General features: G+C 32.5%; 1 protein-coding gene across 3 annotated transcripts in view; it reads left to right on the top strand.

Annotated features, from left to right (window-relative positions):
* Positions 1 to 22669, top strand: part of Brdt (bromodomain testis associated) — a 45835-nt gene extending 23166 nt beyond the window's left edge. For all 3 annotated transcript variants that reach the window (XM_076861951.1, XM_076861950.1, XM_076861949.1), the window contains 7 exons: positions 3782 to 3843; positions 4880 to 4930; positions 6298 to 6469; positions 13698 to 13798; positions 18400 to 18605; positions 19115 to 19295; positions 22601 to 22669. In XM_076861951.1, coding sequence (XP_076718066.1) covers positions 3782 to 3843; positions 4880 to 4930; positions 6298 to 6469; positions 13698 to 13798; positions 18400 to 18605; positions 19115 to 19295; positions 22601 to 22669 — 842 coding nt within the window. The remainder of the gene's footprint in view (positions 1 to 3781; positions 3844 to 4879; positions 4931 to 6297; positions 6470 to 13697; positions 13799 to 18399; positions 18606 to 19114; positions 19296 to 22600) is intronic.
* The last annotated feature ends 609 nt before the right edge of the window (positions 22670 to 23278 follow it).

Raw genomic sequence — 23278 nt, 5'->3', positions numbered from 1 at the left:
TTATGATACCACTTCACAATTTTTTTTTACCTGGATAAAATTTCAGGTAAATTTGTCACTTCATCCTTTGGGCTTTGGGCTTTTATTGGCTTTAGTATAATGTTCGGAGAATGAGATTTATTAGTTTTTTTTTTTTTTTAAGATGGACACAATATCTTTATTTTATTTATTTTTATGTGGTGCTGAAGATCAAACCCAGTGCCTCACATGCACGAGGCAAATGCTCTGTGGCTGAGCCACAACCTCAGCCCCAAGATTTATTAGTTTTTAAAATAACATTTTTTAACCTTAGTTATTGGTAACTTCAAAGTAGAAATAAATTAGTCTTTAGTACTATAAGCTAGGTCTTCTATAGAAGTGACAAGAATATGATTAAGTTTCTCAGCAATTAAAGTGTTTTGGTTCAGAGGGCTAGAAGAATAAAATTGATAGTAGAGTATTTGTGCAATATGTATGAATGTATGAAGGCCTGGGTGGGACACTCCCGCACTCTTCTCCCTACCCACCCCCCCAAAAAAAAAAGAATTTTTTTTTTTAAAAAAAGCCTTCTATATATTGAGGTCCATATTGAGCCTGGGGTCTTAGAATAATAGTCATTTCTGCCCTATGAGTTTTTAAATTTTCTATTCAAACTAAATCTTCTTGAATAAACAGGTTATCAAGATTAGTGCTTCTCAATTTTAGCAACACATTGGAATCATCTATAAAACTTTTTTATATCTTTATTTTCTTTATTTATTTTTATGTGGTGCTGAGGATCAAACCCAAAGCCTCCCATGTACTAGGCGAGTGCTCTACCTCTGACCCACAACCCCAGCCCTCATCTATAAAACTTTTTACAAATACTGCATATATATATATATATTAATTGAATGAGAAGTAAAGCCAACTATGCATCGTGTTAAAAATATCTTTGGAGAATCTAAGATGCTGTCATGTTTAAGAACCACCATTTAGGGGGTTTTGGTGATTTTATTGTTTATTGTTTTTCATTCTCTAATTCTAATTGAAAGGCCATTAGTAAAAGGAGTCGGTAGTTTATAATTGGTTTTGTTCTTAATATTAAAATAACTACCAAACTCTTCAATGAAAATTGGGGAATGAATTTTTTAGTATAAAACTAATTGCTTGCTCAGTCCCGCTGCATTCTTGACACTTTATCACTGAGGTACATCCCTAACCCATTTGTTTGTTTGTTTGTTTAATATATTGTAATATTGAGGATTGAATCCAGTGGCACCGTACCACTGAGCTACATCCTTAGGCTTTTTTATTTTTTATTTTGAGACACGATCTTGCTAAACTGCCCAAGCTGACCTCAAACTTGCCATCCTCCTTCCTCAGTCTCCTGAGTAACTAGGATTCAATTGCTTGCTTTTTATCAATAGAGCATAATTTGATTGATAAGTTCGGGCAAATAATTTAACATCTCTGGATCTGTTTTCTTTCCTATAAAGTAAGGAGGCAGAACCATCACATAATGACTTCCAATCACTTTTATACCCTGTCCTGTGGAAGTATATTTGGTTTTCTAATTTAAAAATCTTTAGTAATTATTTCTGCTATATATAACATTATTCTGTTTGTACATTATGGTATTAAATTTCTATTCAGCTTTTCAGGATTTTTAGTTGTAATTGACTTAATAATATTGAACACCCGTCTCAGTGCTCTGATAACGTGATGGGTATTAACTGAGACTTTCAACCAGATCTCTACTATTCCATCTTGTATTTTAATTCTATGATTGTTTTGCCATAATTTAAAATAAAAATTTTATATTGAAGTTTTGGGGTATGTGAAATTCAAACATTGTATAACTTACATAGTATGTATTTGGTTAGTAGTTTACGTATATTACCCAGTTGGATCCTCTTAAGGTAGGTATGCATGTAATCACAGTTCCCCAGAGAAATTAGTTGACAATGTGTGTGTTGTCGTAATTGTTCTCAATTTAATTGATGTTTGCTAGGCCTGGTAGAAGTTGTTTATTAATTGATGTCTGATCTAAAGCTTAATGGTGAAAACATGTATGTATGCTTTTAATTTTGAAGGCCAGGAACTCATGAGTAAACATATATGCAGTTCTAATTAATGTGCTTTTGGAAGGCAGTTAGGTGAGATTTGAATGAGATGCAGAGTACTAAGTTGTAGGCTATCATTATTCATCTACATATAATCATTAAGATATTAATGAGACATGCTACATATGTTATGTGGTCTTAATACTTTAATTGAAGTTTTTTGATACCTTTTGCTAAGTTCAGATTTCAAGGTATTAATTTTTATAATTCTGAGCTTTAGTTTTAAATGTCAGAAAATTAAGGTGATACCCTTAAATTTTTTAACAGAACTCTAATGTGGTATGTCCTATGTTATTATAGTTAATAGTTTATGTTATAGAATAAAGTAGTTTAGGTACATGTTTGAATAATTAAGATAGATATATAGATGTGCATATATTATATGATCATATTAATGAAGTCTGTTTTTTGTTTTTTGTTCAAAGCGGAAACTAATTTCTCCCTTAAATGTGAAGGCTACCTGGATTTATAACCTCAGTCTTTTTAATCTGTCTCCTAATCTTAACCTTCCACCTGACCCCAACTCTTAAGTAATATGTAGTTGAGTGACATTAAGATGGTTCATGTCATTTTAAATACTTGAATTCCTTAAATTAAAGCACGTCATTGAGTGGCATTTAGCAATTTTAACAATGTCCAGCATCAAACATTTTAGGAGAGGAAAGAACAGTAACACATCCAATGGAAACTGATGGCATTTCAGGAGGCAGAAGGTAATTATTAAAATTAGAATGTTTTAAGTTTGAATAATATTTGGTATTGACCAGCCTTGGTACCCTGGAGCCTGAAGCAAATAATGCTCTGATGGTTCATGAAAGCTGGCTTGGAGAGATGGATCAAGGTAGTAACTACCAATTTGGTGCTTTACCACATTGACTTAGGCTTATGATCGGGGAGGATAGCTCCAGAATCAATTGTAGGATAAGGAAAGTCAAGAACCTATTCGCAAAAAAAAAAAAAAAAAAAAAGGAACCTATTCGCACCCTGACAAAGAAAGCTCTTTTCTATCATTTTCTACTGCTGATGTCAACCATACATGTATTTCTAAAGGTAAAGGAAGTTCTATAAAACTCATTTGTTGCTATAGAGTTGAGGCCGCCAAATAGCTTGGAAGTAAAGAGAAAATTAATTAGATGTAATATTCACTGCCTAACAAGCTGAGCAAACCTCACCACGAAAACAAATAATTTCACTTTTAATAAAAGACTATCCTCTCAGATAATAAATTACCCCTTCTCTTATAGTAAATTCTTAACTATTTTAATTAAGCCTCTTATTGCTATTTTTATCACTACTTGGGTAAAGGATGATTTTAGTAAATTAGTACTGCTAGTGTGAAATCGTATTATCTCTGCTGTTTTAACTTGTTCCTTTTTTGAACTATCACTGAAGCTCTTTACTGTGAAGTAACACACTGTTCTTTTCTACCTGATCATAATCCAAGTTGGAATTTGTGAGTGGTTGTCTATTCCATTAAAGTAAAGATTTTTTTTTTCCCAAACAAAAAAGCAGGTATCCCTATAGAAATTTTGGCTAATTCGAACAGGGTAAAATCCTGTGACTTCAAGAATTTCTTGGTATAAGAGGTTATTAAAGGCATTCTTTTGAATTACCACTGTGTTTCTGATATGGAAAAAATGTAACTTGATAGTTTTAAGCTGATAAATACTGAAATAATTGTCTATGTACATTTGCAGAAATATTTCCTAAGTTTACTGGAGTAAAACAGAATGATTCACCTCCTAAAGAGAATGTAAAGGTAAATTAATTCTTTTATTTATAACTAAGAATTGAAAACAATATATATGCTACAACTCACTGGTATAGTGATAGCTTTCCTTAAAATTGTTTTCTATTTATTTGCATGAAAAAAAGTTGTCACTATTTTCAGCTCAACTGTTTCAAAGATTTCTTCCTAAAAAACATTTTGACTAGAGGAACTATTTGGCTTAATAGTTCTAATAAGATGTAGCTATTATGTAAGTCAAAACAGATAAGTAGAACAAATAGGAGCTTTAGCTGAGCCTTGAGAATCTGAATACAAAAAAACTGCCTTGGTAATTCCCAGTGTGCACTCAGTTGTATATGCACACAATAATGTGTACTTTTTCAACAAAAGCTAGTGGAAAATGATAGGGTTTCTATAGATAAAGTTTATAACCAATGGCTACCAAGTTTAGCACTTCTTTGTGTGATTAGTAATTAACAATCAAAAAATATAATTTTATTTTCTTAACTAGTAATTCAAGTAGTTATCCTCATAAAATTTTTATCCTGTACTCATCTCAAATACAGCCAGGCATGGTGGCACATGCCTATAGTCACAACTACTTAGGAGGCTGAAGAATAAGGATCACTTGATTCCATGAGTTCAAGACCAGTCTGGGAAACATAATGAAACCTTGACAAATAGAAAAAGAAAGAAAAGAATTATAAAAAAAGAAAGAAAAGAATTATAGCAAACTTATATAATAACATTTAATTAGGTGAGATAAATAGAACAATAAATAATTCTTGAAAGAATTCTAAATTGTGAAAAGGAAAGCAATCAGGGCTGGGGATGTGGCTCAAGTGGTAGGGCGCTCGCCTGGCATGCGTGCGGCCAGGGTTCGATCCTCAGCACCACATATAAACAAAGATGTTGTGTCCGCCAAATACTAAAAAATAAATATTAAAATTCTCTCTCTCTCTCCCTCTCTCTCTCACTCTCTTTAAAAAAAAAAGAAAAGGGAAGCAATCATAGTTAAGAAATTATATAAGAATGTTTAATAATCTATAGTTATGATTTTTTTAAGAAAATGCAAGAATGTATGCTGCCTGAAGGAGGGAAAGCCTTCACAGAAGAGGTAATCCTTAAAATGGGTTTTAAATGATTAGGATATTGATATACAAATCAGGGACTTATTTAAAAAAAAAAACAGAATAGCATTAAGAGAGGCAAATGAGGCACAGCAGGTATTTTTAGGGTCATGTGGTAGTTGAGGGCATTTGCAAGGAATTAAAGGGCTTGTAAGAGATAAATGGGGAGGGCTTCAGATACCCAAGTGAAGTGTTAGAACATTTAACTTGGTAGGCAAATAGTTGTTCTTTCTAAAATACAAATTATCTGCCTTGCTATAAGTATTAATGGAATCAAAACATTAGGTCAAACTATGAAGAAACTGTTGAAGCCTTCGTCATACAATCTTTGTTCAAACTTTTTTCATTCTCACTCACTGAGGAATAAAATGCCCATTTATGATTAAAGAGAGTATATATTAATTTATGTTTGTGAGTGAATGTGTATATTTGTAGATTTCAGAAAGTGATTATTTGCTGATTTAACCTTGAACAACTGACTTGGGCTTGGGTCTACTTTTTTGTTGAGGTACACCTTCTATGGCATTTAGTTTACTCAGGATAACATAGGTGTTATTCATTGACTTGCCTTCTCTACTGATTTGCTCCAATCCCCTTAATAGATGGAGGGGGAAAAATGATTTACCTGTGTGCTGTCTACAACTCAAAGCTTAGTAGAAAATGTTATTAAACTTGGTACTATAACAGCTTGCCACTGAATAGGTGTGAGATTTAAGGTAAATTACTTCTATTATTTTTATGTCCTACTGTAAACCATAATAGAGAAAATAATTATACCTAATTTATGGGATTGTTAACAAGATTTAAAAACTTGGCTTGGTGCCTTACATGTGGTAAGCATTAAATAAATGTTAGCTATTTCATTCAGCAGCTTTTATTTAATAAACAGTTAACTGTTTAGTTAACTGAATAGTGAATCAGAATTTGTTGATAGTCTTGAATTGACCATGATATAATTTTAGATTTCTTCCCTTATGTCTGTAAGTCAGCAAGGACAAAAGGATAAAGGAAATGATTTGGTCTCTAGAATTGGTATAAAAGATCAATTTTTATTTCAGTGGATCACAGGAACCTTTTGAAAACCTTCTAAAACTATTAAGAAGTACTACTGCTTAATAACATGTGTAAATTTTCTATATGTACTAGCAACTAAGACTATAAGCTACATGATGGTCAAGTTATTTAATCTTTCTAAACCTCAGTTTCCCCATTAGTATAATAAGGATAATTATACCTATGGGTTTGTATGACTTAGATAAATTTATTCATTAAAGCATATTCTTGTCTTTTGGTTTTCTGTTCTTTTATTCTTCTTGTATTATTAAAACTCTGAAAGATAACTATGTCTTTACAGATACAATCTTCTGTGCAAGATACAACCTCTGCTAAAACTACTTTTGTTCATCAGACCACAAATATGTGTGCCATACCACCAAATCACCACCAGTCGGCATTTGGTTATCAAGAATTAGAACATTTACAGAGTGTGAAAAACATTTCACCTTTACAAATTTGGCCTCCTTCAGGTAAGAAATTAAAAAGTAAATACTGAGAAATTGACTTCTAAACTTATATATGACAGTGATAAGGCCATCATAAATTTTATTGCACATCTGAGAAATATTGAAAATCATATCTGATAAATTCTAGGTTGGAAATAATCACTATAGCACATTGTTAGAAATCATCTACTTCATAATAGCAAATAAATAGTCAAAAATGTTCTTATTCAATATTTAAAACTAATTGTATTCAGTAGTCATTATCACAGATTTTAGGAAAGACAGTTTTCAATTTTCAGTCTGTAGGTTCTCATATCTTTAAAATTGGTGTTTGAGAACTGCTATGTTTAGCAGGGCTTAGTTAGTATTCCTGGTTACCATCATAGAGGAAAGAAAGACTTGAAATTATATATGCCTGTTTGAATAAGATAACTATGTGAACAAGTATTCTCATTTTATTAAAGTAAAAACATTGTTTCAGAATGTTCACTTAATTAATAAAGTAAAAACATTGTTTAAGAACAAAATGAATCTGAAACTATAGCTTTTTGCTATTAAACCAAATATTTGTGATTTATTTTGATTCTCTTGAACAAAACATTTTTCTATTTGAGCAAAACAGTATTATTTCTTATATTAAATAAATAAGATAACTAATTTGCATTTTTAAAATATTTTATTATAGTTTAATTTGTAAATGTTTAGTTTTTATTGTATGAGAACTGTAAGCCTAAAGAATATATACCTATTTTTATGTTGGTTCAAATATAAGAAATATTAAAATAAAAATATATTAAGTTTTTAAAAAAAGAAATTATCTACTTTATAGCCATAGATAATTATTACATTTGAAAGAAAGAAAAGTTACTATATAGCTTATACTCAATTTACTTTCACATGAATACTATATATTGACACATAGGTGATATAAAAAAGTCTTATCACTACCCAAACACATTCTACCAAGTTCCAAGTTCTTAGCAGACTTGTGAAATGCTGCTGTAACAACTGTGCATATGTTAGAAAGGTAGACTGCAATGAGGAAAAGCTATTTAGAGATTATGTGTAGAGAAATGAGGCTGGATACACATACACACACACACATGCACACATTCACACATATATATTTTATATGTGTATATTACTTTATATATATTTACTTTACAGTTAAGGAAACTTGGGCTAGAAAAACTTACCTAGTAGTGGTTCCTGTTTACTGAAAACATCTCCCAAAATTGGCTAAATTTTTGTATTGTTAGATTGATTTGATTTGATAGATACCTTAACTGTCTCAACTTGGTTGTGATGGGGATCGAGGGCTTGATGTGTGGCACAAAGCTTACTTCTCTTGTTATCACTGAGCCCAGCTTAGAATGCCTAAACCATGAAACACTAATGTATTTAGACCTAGATTGGGCAGGTGTGAATTTTCCTTGTCCACATCTCCTGTTTCCTGGTTTCCACTTGGCCTTGCAAGGGCAGAAGTATCTTTCAAGCAGAAAAACTTTTTAAGCTGTTTTACTACAACACAGATTTAGGAAGAAGAGAGGTTTTGATTCTCTTTTGTTGCTTCCAGTATAAAACACCCTACTATTTTGAGTACTCTACTTTGTCTTAATATATCTCATCATTGTGGGAAAGGGAAAGGAGATCAAGAGAAAAAAATACCAGAGGCTAGAGGGTATAGTTTAGTGGTAAAGCACATTGTTCGCATTCTTGAGGTCCTAGGAATTTGGGGTCAATTCCCATCAACCAAGAGAGAAATATCTAATGCAGCAATAGAGGGCCTCCTAGGAAGAAGAATGAACAAATCTCCAAAGTAGGAAATATTTATATTTATAGTCATCTGTCTCTGGAAATAGATTTTAAGCTACTCAGAGTAAAGTATGAAAATATGATAGTTCTCAGTCATGACTGAATAGGAGCATAACAAAATTAAGATTTTAGAGATTGGCAATGTGTTCAATGGTAGAGCATTTGCCTACCATGTGTGAGAACCTGGGTCTGATCCCCAGCACTACAAAACTACAACAACAAAGATTTTATTAGGCTAAGATTGGTGCTTAAGAAACAGAAAATTCCGATATATACAGCTATAGAGCTATAAAGGGTTATGACATTAACTGTTACTTAGAAAATTCAGTTAACCTCTCAAGGCTTTAATTTCCTTTTATTTATAATAATAATAAAAGTGACTTCATAGAGTCTTACGAATTCACATATAAAGTTCAAGGTTTAAGTGGTTTTCTTCAAGTAAGTACTCAATATATGTTAGCTATGCTATTATTCTTATCCCAAAGACAATTGTACCCCTTAGGGCACAATTCTTAAGGTTATGGATTGAATGTTAGTTTACCCCAAAATCCATTTGTTAAAATCCAATTCCTAATGTAATGGTATTTGGCATTGTGGCCTTTGAGAGGAAACTAGGTCTTGAGAGTCCTCTTGAATGGGCTTAGTGTCCTATCAAAAGAGCAGAGAGCTAATTTACCCTCTTCTATGTGAAGACCCAGCAAGAGGGCCCTTCATAATGCCGGAACTCCAACCTGCTGGTACCCTGATCTCATTCCAGAATAATGAGAAATAAATACTTGTTGTTTAACCCAATAAATGAATAAACAATAGGTAGAGTCAGTTTGGGAGGGGAGGTGTTACAGAATATCTAACTGGAAATTTAAAAAACAGAAATGGGTTTCTGGAACTAACAGGGTTTAACAGGAAATATGATTTAGGAATTTTCAGTATGCAGAACTACTCAAAAACACAAAAATGAATGAAATACCCAGGAAAATGTGCAGATTAGAAAGAAAAAAAGGCCAAGGACAAAATTCTAGGAAATAAAACCTCAATAAAAGTAGAAGAAATTAGTAAATTAAAAAAAAAAAAGAGGTAATCCAGGACAACTTCTCAAGAGGCTGAGGCAGGAGGATCACTTGAGCCCAGAAGTTTGAGGCTATCCTGAGCAATATAACAAGACTGTGTCTCAAAAAATAGAAAAAGAAGAAGAAAGATTTGTAGAAGGAAGTCATCATCAAGAATATTGTATATTACAGAATATTCAAGCAGGATTAAGGAATGAAGACAGGATTAAAATCGGCAATGTGAGAAGTTTTGCTTTGGCAAAAGCTTTTTGAGTAGCCAATGTAATTGGACCAGAAACCAGACTTCTGTAAGTTGAAAAGTAATAGAATCTGGGTGTAGTGAATATTAATCAGTCGTTGAAGAAGCTTGTTGGTGACAAGGATGGGAAGATAGCTGGTGCTTTTAACAGGGAGACTTTTTTTTTTTTTTTTTTGAGCAGTAGAAGGGTTTTGTTTTTTTTTTTTTTTTTTTGGATTTTGGTGGGGTTTTTGTTTTGTTTTTTCTTTGTTTTATTTGTATATGGACACAATACCTTTATTTTGTTTATTTATTTTTATGTGGCACTGAAGATCAAACCCAATGCCTCGCACTTACTAGGCAAGTGCTCTACCACTGAGCCACAACCCCAGTTCTCCTTTTTTTTAGGTTTTTAATTTTAAAGATTTGAATATTTGAGGTCTAATTAGGAAAAAAATCAAAGTAGGAAAATGTTGCTGTTTTCACTAGAGTATGTAATTATAGAAGAGTGATAATGATAACCTTGTCTTTGAAAAGGAATTAGGATAATGAAAAATAAGGGTAATAATGCAAACAAGATGTTCTTTTATTTCTATCTTAAGAAAACATCCATCTGTGAAAAGACAGACTTCATAACTAAGTCTTCAGTAAGGATCAGTCTCTTGGTTTTTTTTAAAGTCTCCTTGTTTATCACTCTATCCATCAACCAGGATCAGTCCTTTTTATCACCTCTATATGTTTATTTGATACCTTGGAAAACGATACTGGATAAGGGAGTTTGGATGATGCTAGAGTTGACTATTTGTCAACTGTAGGTGGCGCTATGACCAAGGGAAATGTCAAATATATAAACTGAAGTGTAAAATAGAGAAAGTTACTTTTCTGGAGTTTAATCTGAATCGAAATCAATTTTTTGTTTAAACCTCATCTTAAATTTAAATTATAAAAGTAATCAATTTTATTCTGAAGTTTACTTATTAGCAAATGGTTTGACAAAGTTAGTGTTCTTCAACCTCTCCAAACCCCCCCATTTTTATTTCTATCATGAAATGAAAGATGTCTCATTTTTTTCTAAATTTTTGGTCACAAAATATTACTAATATTACTATCCTTACAATTTAATCTTTCCTCATCTCATGAAAATCTCCATTGACTTGTATTTTTTTAATACAAATATTTATATTGTCATATCAACATGAATTCTCACAGCAAATTAAAAGGTAAATTAATGAGTTTGCCAACTTGTAGAATTGACTAACATGCATATAAAGTAAAAATAATATGCACTAAAAGAAGCAAAGTGAAATCTGAGGAGATGAGAGAAAGGCAGATGCATATTTTACAGAATTAATATTTGAGTTGGGCATTGGAGGAAAAAATAAGACTTTAAGACTAACAGACATTGCAAATGGAGGAAACAATGTATGTGAAAGTATTTGGGCAACTAATAATTCAATGTGATTAAAGCTTTGGTTGGATAAACAGGGATGTGGGGAAATAAATTTGGAAAGGTAGGCCAGGTGAAGATTGTCAAAAACTTGGGCTCTGGATACTTTGGGCATAATGATAAGGGTGTAGTCAATGGGGAGCCAGTGGAGTTTTTGTTTTGTTTTGTTTGAGCAAAGGACCTGCAATATTATATAGTATAGTTGAAGAAATAGATCATAGAGACCAAAGAAGGAGGAGACCAGTTGGACTGTTAAAGCAGGCAAAAAATTAAGTGTCAATGATGGAAAGAAGGTAAAGACAGAAATTTGAAAGAAATCGTGATGAGGAGTTCTGCAAATTAGGGACATATGTAGGTTTATTTAACAAAGGGAGGGATAAAGCTTTGGTGGATCCAAGGGTACTGACTAGATACTGGTCCAGCTAAAGAGCTCTAGAATGAGATGAAGAACAGGTTTCTGAATGAAGGTGAGTTTTATAGTGTTTTAAGGTTTCAGAGGAGCATTCACACAAAATATTTCCCAGAGAGTTATATGCATGACACGCTTTCTAGGTTTCTTTGACTCTATTTTCTGGATCATTCCATCTCCCTGAATATTCCTTACTGGTATTCCTGATTACCCAGATGAGTTATATCCTAAATGTTAAGCTTCTTATGTTTTTATTCTACTCCAGAGATTCCAAAGCACAGGCTTACTGAGCTAGCATTCCCTAAGCTCTCATAGGAATGGTGTGGAGCAGCCTTCCCCATTACCCAGGTGTGCCATGCCTTTATCACTTTCTACATATTTTGACATGGAAAAGGTTAGGAAGAGATGCACTGTATATTCTTTCATGTAATCTTGGTGCCTTTGACTTCCATTCTTATTTTTATGTCTCAAACATATCTATCATGTTTATACAACTCCAATTGAGTATCATTACTTAAATATCATATAGGCATTTCAAACACATCCTGTAAAAATTGAAATCTCCTTTTCAGTCCCCAGTTTTGGTATTCCTCCCTTTTTATCATAGTACTGGGGATAGAGCTCAGGTCCATGGTACCATTAAGCTATGCCCTCGCACTACTTATCTATTTTCTTTTGTTTTGAGCCAGGGTCTCTCTAAGTTGCCAAGGCTGGCCTAGAACTTGTGATCCTCCCACCTCAGCCTCCCAATTCACTGAAATTTTGGGTATGCACTATTGTGCCCAGTGAAATTTTCATTTTAATTTGTGATAATGGCACTATTACCACTTGCCAATTTAAGAGTCAGAAAATCAAGAATCATTTTTAGAATTTTCTTCACCTGCCATACATACTCTTTCTACTTCTTAAAAAATATCTCACCCCTGGCAGAGAAGGTATATAGTTTTGTGCCTGTATCTTTTCTCCCTATTTTCCCATTTCTTGTTGAACTGAGAAAACATCAGGGTATTAAAGAAGAAGAGAGGAGGAGAAGGGGGAAGAGGAGGAAGAAGAAAACATCACTATAGTGGGCTATGTAGAGATATACAAATTTAAAATTTTTTTTCATTCATACATCCTTCAACAAGTGTTTTGTTCTTCTTATGCTCACTCCTATCCCTTGATGTTTCTTGCTCCTTTCAAACCTTAGCTTCATTTATAGCCAGAGAAGAAGTCAGATACTCTTTGGTAACAGAAACCTAGGTGTAAATTTCTACAATGTATAAATATATATAAATGGTTAGGATTTTGTGAGCTGGAATCAGTTAACAAAGACAGCCACTCAGTTTTGATTTGTCTCCTCTGTACTTTTACCACTATTTAGAACCTATAGAAAAGGGCTAGAGAGAACTGAAACAGAAACAGTCAAGTAAGTTTCATGCATCAGGATGCTCTTGATTGCAAATGACAGAAAAATCAGCTCAAACTGCCTTTGTTGCCATGCATCGCCAGTAAGATAGCCATGATTTGATTAGGGTTCAGACTCTTATTTCTATAGTTTATCTTCACCCATAATAATAAATGAAATATTTGTATGAAAGCTTAAGAATTAATGGGATTATGCTTGAATTATGATTAACATTAATCCCCAGCACGCACAAACATGCACGTGAGTGTGTGCACACACACAAACACGAAGAAAGAGAATTAACAAGATTTCATAGTTTGTTCTCTTCACCTCAAAGTCAAATTTTTTCATTTCTTACACCATCATCTCACTAGCCATTATTGCCAGATATGTCTGGTATCTTAGTTCCTCTGTTCACTGTGTTATGGTTGTTGTTCTCAAATGGTCCACCCCAGCATCCTTCCCTGAGATCTTTTTGGTCTTTCCCCTGAGATCTATATTGGTCTTTTCTTAAATGAGTTACTGATTGGGAGATGGAATTGTTGTGATTGGTTTGACCTAGTCGAGATGCACCTGTAGAGCTGAAGTCAGTCTACAAACTGGGAGAGCTGTATAGCAAAGAACAGGCAAATAGATTTTGTTAGTTCAGCCAAAGTGTCAGCTATACTTTATGATGACCAGAATAAAACCAGACAATAACAAAAAGAAAACAAAGGAGGTCACTTTCAAGTGAAAAATGTTTATTTTTTTCAGTACAAGTCCCTGATGAAAAATATTCCAAAGTTAAGATGCGTCCAAAAATTAAACATTTTGTTTTCATAGTGTCTGACTTGAAAGGAGAAAGAAAAGCAAATTCTGGATAAATACTAGAAAATACTTTGATTGTACCATTCTAAATATGTGTTTTCAGGTGATTCCAAGCAACTCTTGAATGGCCCAACTATGATACATCCATCTGGTCATAATGATGCAATGGTGTTAGAATCTGAATGTCAAGTTCCTGTGCAAAAGGTAAAAAGTAATATTATTTTTTCTCATAAATCTTAAAGAGATTCAAAATTGAATAAGAATTGGAATAGGAGACTTTAAGCCCTAGTTTGAATGAGATTGAAACTTTAGATGTAATTTTTGCATATATAAGTTTTAAAAACTAGATGTGAGCAACAACTGTTCCCCCATCCACTATCATCAGTCTTTTTTCTTTTTATATATTTTCTTTATATGTATACACACACATGCACACACATACACACACAGTCTACTTTATTTATTTATATGTGGTGCTGAGAATCAAACCCAGTGCCTCACGCATGATAGGCAAGTGTTCTTCCACTGAGCTAGAACCCCAGCCCCTATCATCACTCTTTATGCTTAGGTTTAATTTCAAATTCTATGACGTTTTTTGTATTTGCTGCACACACATTTATGTATATATATGTGTATACACTAGGTACTGAACCCTGGGCCTTGCTTGTTTGGGAACACTTATGAAATATAGCATTACTAGATTTGAGCATACTGATTTGGTCCTTGTGCTTGAATCATTGATTTCTTACATAATGCTCTACTAGTAAATATTATCATTAAAGACTATGTTTAATGTAGGTATTTTGTTACTAATAAGGGTGAAATAGAACCATTAAACATTACCTTTTTTGACAACTAACATTAATTTTGTTTTGTTGTTGTTTCCCTTAACAGTGTCATCCAATCTCCTTAGTTCAGAAAGGATAATGCTACAGAGTTTCTTAAATGTTTGTTTTCCTAAACACAAAAATCTTTGTATTTCTAATTTAACAAAATTTTGTAATTTTGACTGGTCCAAAATAAAGTTTGAAAAGAAGGAGATTTCCAAAAGGGCAAGAGCAAAAATAAGTAGTAGAACATAAAGTTATGTTACACCATTGAAGTTTGTACTATCAGTGAAAGTGACATGTATATTCTTTTTTATTCCCAATGCTTAGCATATAGTAGGAACTAAAATATTTGGTTGAAAGATTTAGAAGAAATGTGATTGTGTAGCTTATTCTCTACACACATGCGCGTGCATACGCACACACACAAATGGTCAAACAATTTCAATATTGACATCATGTCCCAACCCCACCCCCTGCTTGTTTCCTCATCATAAGCAATATTAACATTAATTGAAGAGAGAGGCTATAGAATTTTGGTATTCCCAGAAATCTCTGAGAATTAATCTTCATGCATAAACTGCAGTCCAGATATGGATCAAGCCCAAATAAGTGCTGAAATGAAAATGAATGATTTCAACAAACTCTTAACATCTTTCTTTTATTCAGAATCCTTAGCTTTGTCCTTCTTCTCTTATTTACTTCTGCCTTAAGTGATAGAATCTCTTCTTGCCAAACTTTTCCATATCTATTCTTTATTTTTGTTCACTCAATAGATTTATTGTAGAGTTTCTTGCTGTCTCTATAACCTCTGTCCATTATTCTTTTTTGTCATATTTTCCCACTACCTGTTTGCATCTTAAATTGCAGTTTCTCAACTATAGAATGTTGATATGTTAGACTGGGTAAATCTTTGTTAAGGGTAAACCTGTATATTGTGGGATGTTTAATAGGAACCCAAACCAATGTCCATTAATGTTGTGTTACTCTTTCACTCACTTCAATGTGACAACCAAAAATGTTTATAGACATTAACAAATGTTTGCTTTGGTGGGAAGGAGGTGACAAACTCACTCCCAGCTGAGAACCAGTGTTGAAATTTTTACATGGCATCTAGCCATGTCCCCCATTCCTATAATTCACACTCTTCAGAGGAACCATTGACTTAATTTTTTGAATTGGTTCATTTTACCATATGTAAAAAATAGAATATACTCTGGCATAATTATAAAAGCACAGAATATGATTTGCTCTATTCAGTCCCCAATATTTCCCCTTTCTATCCCTTTCTCCCAACCCCTGTTCCCTTTCCTCTAGTCTGTAGATCTTTCTGCTATTTACTTATAGATTTTTTTTAATTAGTGTCTTGTGGATATACATGAGGGTGAGATTCACTATGGTATATTCATATATGTACGTAGGAAAGTCAGGTCAGATTTATTCCACTGACTTTCCCTGTCCCACCCATCCTCCCTCCTTTAATTCCCCTTTGTTTACTCCTCTGATCTTATTCTTTTTTTATTCCCCATCCATTATCCCCTTATTTTGGATTAGCTTCCACATGTCAGAGAAAACATTTGACTTTGGACTTTTTTGTGGACTGGCTTATTTCTCTTAGCAAAATAGTCTCCAGTTCCATTCATTTACTAGCAAATGTCATAAAGTCACTCTTTAAGCTGAGTAATACTCCATTGTGTATATATATCACATTTTCTTTATCCATTCTGTTAAGGGGCACCTAGGTTGGGAACCAGTGACTTCTAAAATAGCTTTGTCCCTCCCAATGCCTTGATAGGATGTGAAACCCCAGGGTCTTCTACTACTACTTTGTTATTGAACATCTACCATCGTGACTTCAGTTTATGGTATCTATGCAGATGATTCAAAATATACTTTTAAATCTGACCTCTTATAAGTTTTAATCATTTTTGACAACTTCTCAATTTCCTACAGTGAAGGAGTTGCTAAATTCTTTGGGATTTACCTCTAAGGATAATTCATTTTCCCTTTTCACTACCAAAACCAAACCTTATTGCTTTAATATTTTTTCTTTACCATTGTTGGATAAACTCTTATAAAGGCCAACTAGACTTGTAATGTACAATATGGTTATTTTAACATTATTAATTGGTCCTGGTATGTCTCACTTGAGATTCTCTGTTCTAATCCATTAAGCCTCAACATTCTTATTTTAATTTTCTTGATCATGTTTTTCATCTGCATAAAAGCTTTAGTGATTTGCAACTTCTGCCTTTAAAGATTAAACAGATCTATGTTGTGATCCCAATTTAGCTTATCAATCTTAACAAAATGTGCTTTATAATTAATTTAAACTGAATTACTCATCATCTCTAGACAACCTACAAATATCTTTGATTGTGTTCTTTGTTCCATAAGGAATGCTTTCCATCCTCACGTCTGCCTATCAGAATTCTTTTCTTTTATTCACAATACCTGAAAAACTTTCCTATGTTTCAATCCCACATATAAGCTTACTTGTTTTAGAATCTGTTAAAATTTTATCACAATAAAATAACAATTTCAGTAATTTTAGGCCACTGAGGCAGAGACCAGGGTTTCATTCTCTTTGTTCCCTATTAAATATACTATCAGGTATTACCTGTCCTATTTCAAATCCCTATTGGAAAGTGAGATTCTTCAGCTGAATAAATATTAGTCACATGATCCCTGGAACTGGTATTAAATCAATTCCATTGGTAAGAACAAAAATAGATTGTCCTGTTGAGTAGCAAAAACTTCAAAAGCATAATTGAATGACCACTGATGAAAGTCCCTATATATGTGGTAATATTTGAAGAGAGATGTTCTAATTACTTTGAGACACAAATTTATCAGTCATAAATATTCTTTTGCCTTTTATGGAACATTAGTATAATGTTATACTAATATTTCATGAAAATGTATCAAAAGAGCAATCAATCATAATTATTAAGGAGATAATCATAAAGTCATCAGGATATTACATAATCCTTTCTCTTTACCATTGTCATACAGATTAACTCTTAGAAAGGCCAGCTAGACTTGAAATGTCCAGTATGGTAGCCTCTAGTCCCAGGTGGCTACTAAGTCCTTGAAAAGTGGCTGTAGCAACTGAGGAACTAAGTTTTACTATTTATTTTTTACTTAATTTGAATTTAAAACTAATACAATTCAGTTATTGAAAAACATAAATACATTTGGAGCAACTCAGCTATATGTAACTACTTTAAGTTATGAATTTACTTACAGCCTAATTGTTGCTAATCACTTTTGTATTTGAAATATGCTATGAGCATAAATAACAATTCTGAGGACTTAGTATGAAAAAAGAAATATCTTAAGTCTTTTATGTTGATTACATATTGAAATAGTAATACTTTTTGAGTATATTTGTTAAGTAAAATATAACAATTAAAATTTAAGTTTAAAAGATTTTAAATGTTGTTACTAAAAATTTTAAATTACATATATATCTATTGGGCAGCATTGATCTCAACCATGGCATATATTAAGAATGGTAACTACATCCATTAATTTTTGTCTTCTTACTCTAAAAGGAAAGACATGTCAGAGAGTTCTCAACGAATCCCATGCCATTCCAACCTTATGGCATAATCTTACTTCAACTCTTGTTAATCACTTGTGTATTTGTTTTTATTTCCCTATAGGATCATAAGTATCTTGATTACAGTGAGAAGTATATTTATTTTTATGCTTCTTGTAAGTTATTATGCAGTTAATACATATGTCTCAAATTAAGTTGAAATACTTGGAGATTATGCTATTTGGTCTTTAATGAATTAAGTTTATATAATTTGTTATCCTGTTTTCATTTTCCTTCTGACTTTAGTGGCCCTTTTAGTAAAGGTGCATAAAGGCCTTTGGAATCTTAATTTCATCTAATACTGTATCAAAAGATATTGTCTTCCAAAATTTGGTTGGCATCTACAGACAGACTGAATCAAATATTTATTTTAGGATATAAAGATTAAGAATGCTGATTCTTGGAAAAGTTTAGGCAAACCGGTGAAAACACCAGGTGTACTGAAATCCTCAGATGAGCTCTTCAATCAATTTAGAAAAGCAGCAATAGAAAAAGAAGTAAAAGCTCGAACACAAGAACTAATACGGAAACACCTGGAACAAAATACAAAGGAACCAAAAGTATCTCAAGAAAATCAGAGGTCTGTAATTTATTTGGTTAAAGGAGCCTTTGGGAGGTATAGAAATGTATTTTAAAGTATTTGTCAAGTGACTATGGTTCATCTATTTAGTAAAATACAGAATAAATTGTAATGGCAAAAATACATTTTTATTAATATTTTTTTCTAAGTGATAGTATCTGTTTTGAAGAAAACAGAAACAGTCAAGTCATTAAGCTGGTAAAGATACAGATATTACCAAGTTATAACAACTTTATTTTCCAGAAATGTCCTAAAGTTTTTCCGTCCTATAAGTAAAAGATAGTGGTTATCTTGGTCACAGTTTTCTAAAAGCTTTTGTTATTATTGTTGTTAATATATATTACCCTATGTAAAATTTGACACATCTAAAATAAACTAAAAGCAATGTCCTAAAAAAGGAAAACAGGTATCTAGTGCATTATCTTATATTTATTATTTAGTAATGTGTATTCATATTAAAAATTTTTAAGGAACTTGAAACCTACTTTGAATTTTACTATTTCTTTAAGGGACCTTGGAAATGGATTGACTCTAGAATCTTTTTCAAATAAAATGCAAAACAAATGCAATGGAGAAGAGCAGAAAGAACATCAGCAGTCATTGGATGCTCAAGATAAATGCAAGCTGTGGCTTCTCAAAGACCGTAATTTAGCAAGGGAGAAAGAGCAAGAACGAAGGAGGAGAGAAGCAGTAAGTGAATTTTAGTTTGCTAAACCTAACAAAGATTTAATAGAGCTTTGTCTTTTATATATTCAAAGATGCATTCAGGGTGGTTTTTTTGTTTTTTTAGTAACAGTGGAGTTACCTCTATAGTGGGAATCAGGTTCTACCCTTGGCTTAAAATAAAAAATGTTATAGTCAAAAGAAGCAAGCATAATGTAGTGTTGCTCCTCAAGCTACTAAAACCTGTGGTTCAAATTTACTAGAGTTCTGCTATTTACTAGACTTTTGAACTCTGGCAGTTCATTTAATCTCTCTATGACCAGTTTGCTCCGTTATAAAAAGTAAATAATAATGCCTGTTATGAAGATGAAATGAAATAGCATGCATTAAGCACAAAATGGCACAAAAGTGATTGGCCATATATTATTACTCTTGAAAAATCTGCAAATCACTTATGAGTTGTAGCCAGAAGATATGCTATTTGTTTCAGATCAGTATTTCCTTAATTAACTGCTAGATTAAGAACCTTTCATTTAGGAGTCCTAATGTACATATTTTAAAAACTAAAATTAAGTCATTTTAACCATGAGTTTATTTTAGAAGTATTTATAATTTAGCTTTCAAATATTTGGGAATTTTCTGACTAGTGATTTCTGTTAGTAGTTTCTAATGTAAATCAAGAACATGTAGTGTCTGAATTTGAATTCTTCGTTTAGGCAAATATTTTGTGGTCTACTCTGGTAGATACTCTGTGCACAATTGAGAAAAATGGGTATTCTGCTGCTGTTGGGTAGAGTGTTGATTAGGTCCAGTTGGTTAATAGTATTATTCAAGCCTACTATATACTTGCTGGTTTTCTGCTGCTTGTTCTATCAATTATTGAGGAAAAAAAGCAGTGATATCCTCAGTTACATACTTGTAGATTTATTTTCCTAATCCTCCTAATTATGTCCCTTTGTGTTACATTTTTTGAATCTATTATCAGTTATATAAACATTTAGGATTGTTATATTCTCACATCCTGTTATGTTCCTCTTTTCATAATGAAGTAATCTTTATTTCTGGTAATATTATTTACTCCGACATTTAATATAAGCACTTAACCTTTCTATGACTAGTGTTAGCATGGTAAAATTTTTTCTATCCTTGCCAGACACAGTGGCTCATACCTATAATCCCAGTAGCTTGGGAGGCTGACGCAGGAGGATCATGAGTTCAAAGCCAGCCTCAGCAATTTAGTGAGGCCCTAAGTAACTCAGTGAGATCCTGTCTCTAAATAAAATACAAAAAAGGGCTGGGGATATGGCTCGGTGGTTAAGGGCCCCTGGGTTTAATCCCCAGTCAAAAAAAAAAAAATCTTTCTATCCTTTCATTTTTAGCCAATGTATTGGTTTTGTTGTTATTATTTTGTTTTCATTGTTTTGGGATGTTTTGTTTTTTGTTTTTATTTGGGGAGGCTTGGTACTGGGGATTGAACCCAGGGGTACTTTACGTCCCTAATGCTTTTTAATTGATCTTTATTTTGAGACAGGGTCTCACCAAGTTGCCCAGGCTTGCCTCAAAATTGCAATATTTCCACCTCAGCCTCCCAGGTAGCTGGGATTCTAGGCATGCACTAGTGTACCTGGCTCTTTTATTATTCTTGACAACCTAAATCCTTAATTTTTCAGCTAGTTGACTGATGCTTGTTGGGAAAAGTTTTTATATTTTGACATTTAAAATAACCCTCAAAAGCTAACCTCATGCCACTTTCTTAAGCCAAGCTTTTGGTCTTAAATTTGAATAGTTAAAGTGTGTGTCCCACGGAGAAAAGGAATATACATCCTATGGTGTCAGCTATAGAACATTAGTTAGTATTTAAGTTATGGAATCTAAGGTTAACTGGTATACAGAATAACTGTTTCTCTACCAATAAGTTGAGTATTCCTGATGTACAGATTTTAGTCAAGGTGGAAGAGGACATAAAATATATTTACAACTTTTAAATAAAAACAGGTTTTATTACATATTCTTCAAATTTTACAGTACATCTGTATTATAGTAGCATCACATGATAGTTAGACTAGGAGTACATATCTAACTCTGATTTTGCAGGCCTAAGCACCTTAAGGAATTATCTAGGCTAGATGTCTACTTCAGCATCTTAGGAGCTGGACATTAGTAAAGTTGCCTGGTTGAGGATTTAAGAAGTATATTTTTGTCTCTAAGAAAAATTATAAGAATTTTTTATAGTTTATTGAGTTAGACATACCCTTTATTACCCTTTTGATGGGTAATAATTCTTAATTTTGTTCTGCATCACCAGTATTCAAGTTCATATCCAGAAAGCCAACCAACTGGTTGCAAATTTCTGTTTTTACTTATTATTCTGGTCTGTTGCTGTTCATTGGAGGGAAGTGGTGTTAAAATTTTAACATTTGATGTCTTATCAGATGGCAAGGCATATCTAACCTATATAACAAGAACATTTAGAAAAAAAGCTTAGTTAACATTTGTTTCCTTGATTAGCTTTTTCTCTACTTCAGCTTATTTTTAAAAGCTTTTTAGCATTTAATAATGCATTTTTCTGATTATTATACATGCAGTTTGATTTGATCTTCACAAATATGTTTATATAGAATAGATTCAGTCAAATAATTTGCCTTAGGTTGCACAGTAAGTGGCAGAATCAAGGAAAGCCCATAGCTTTAATTTCCTGTGTTGTAATTATCTCACACAGAGAAAATGAGTTCATTTAGAGAATAATTTTATGTGTCCAGCACTAGTTGGTTACAGAAATAAATAAAACAATGTTTTGTTTTTGTTTTTATTTTGTGGTGGCACTGGGGATAGAAGTCAAGTCCTCAAATTATGCTATACAAACTCTATAGCTATGCAAAAGCTACAACGCCATTCTTTTGCTTTGTATTGTTTCAAACAATATAAAGCAAAAGAATGGGGATGTTAAGTTTACCAGTCTGACTTAGAACTTTGGACCTTCTTACCTCAGTTCCCCAAGTAACTGGGATCACAGGCATGCGCCACTGTGCCTGGCTCTCAGTTCACATTCAATATTGACTCTGTCAATATTGAGAGATTTATGTCTTACTTGGAAAAAGTAGTCAAACTAATTCTTCATGTCCATACAGGTTTAATTTTGTTTACCACATGAACAATATATTAAGGAAACCAAGTAGTATTTTTAAAGAAATAAAAATTATATACAAATTCATTATGTTAAATAAGTTGTTTGCATTTGTATGATCTGTTCCCAAATGTTGCATAATCATTTTTATATAACTATAATAAAGGCATTCATTTTAAAAGTAATTAAAATGTTCTCTTTTTTACAGATGGCCGGTACCATTGATATGACTCTTCAAAGCGACATTATGACAATGTTTGAAAACAACTTTGATTAAAATGCAGTTTTTAGATTAACCATCAACTTTAAATGGATAATATAAAAGATTAAAGTGCATATGGTAAAATGATTGCTTTCAGACACCTAAATATCAATCTTATATTGTATTTGATCGCTTTAAAATGATTAAACAGTTTTCACTTACATTTAAATAGCTATATGTTCATTTTTTAATAGCATCATTTATAGGAAATTTTATTCTTTAGATCCCTAAAATTGAATAGATTCCCAGATGTTGTTCTTTCTCCAAATAATTGTCATCTATACATTATAGGCCCTATTCTAAGCAATGAAAATCCAAAAGAGATAATCCCTGATTGTTTTTTTTTTTAAATGAGGAATATGTAAAAGTGTATCAAAAACATAGTTTCTGTTGAGATTTTTAATTTTAAATAAATATTTGCCTGCTTTTAAAAATATTTAGAGCTTCTATGCCAGGCATGGTGGTGCACGCCTGTAATCCCAGCTGTTTGGGAGGCTGAGGCTGGAGGATCGTGAGTTCAAGGCTAGTCTTGGCAACATAGCAAGACTGTCTCAAAATTAAAAGTATTCAAAAAGTCTAGGAGTGTAGTTCACTGATAGAATGCCTTTGGGTTTTATCCCTAGT

The sequence above is a fragment of the Callospermophilus lateralis genome, chromosome 7 (genome assembly GCF_048772815.1).
Source record: "Callospermophilus lateralis isolate mCalLat2 chromosome 7, mCalLat2.hap1, whole genome shotgun sequence".
Taxonomy (NCBI): domain Eukaryota; kingdom Metazoa; phylum Chordata; class Mammalia; order Rodentia; family Sciuridae; genus Callospermophilus; species Callospermophilus lateralis.
This window is presented reverse-complemented; position numbering and strand designations above follow the sequence as displayed.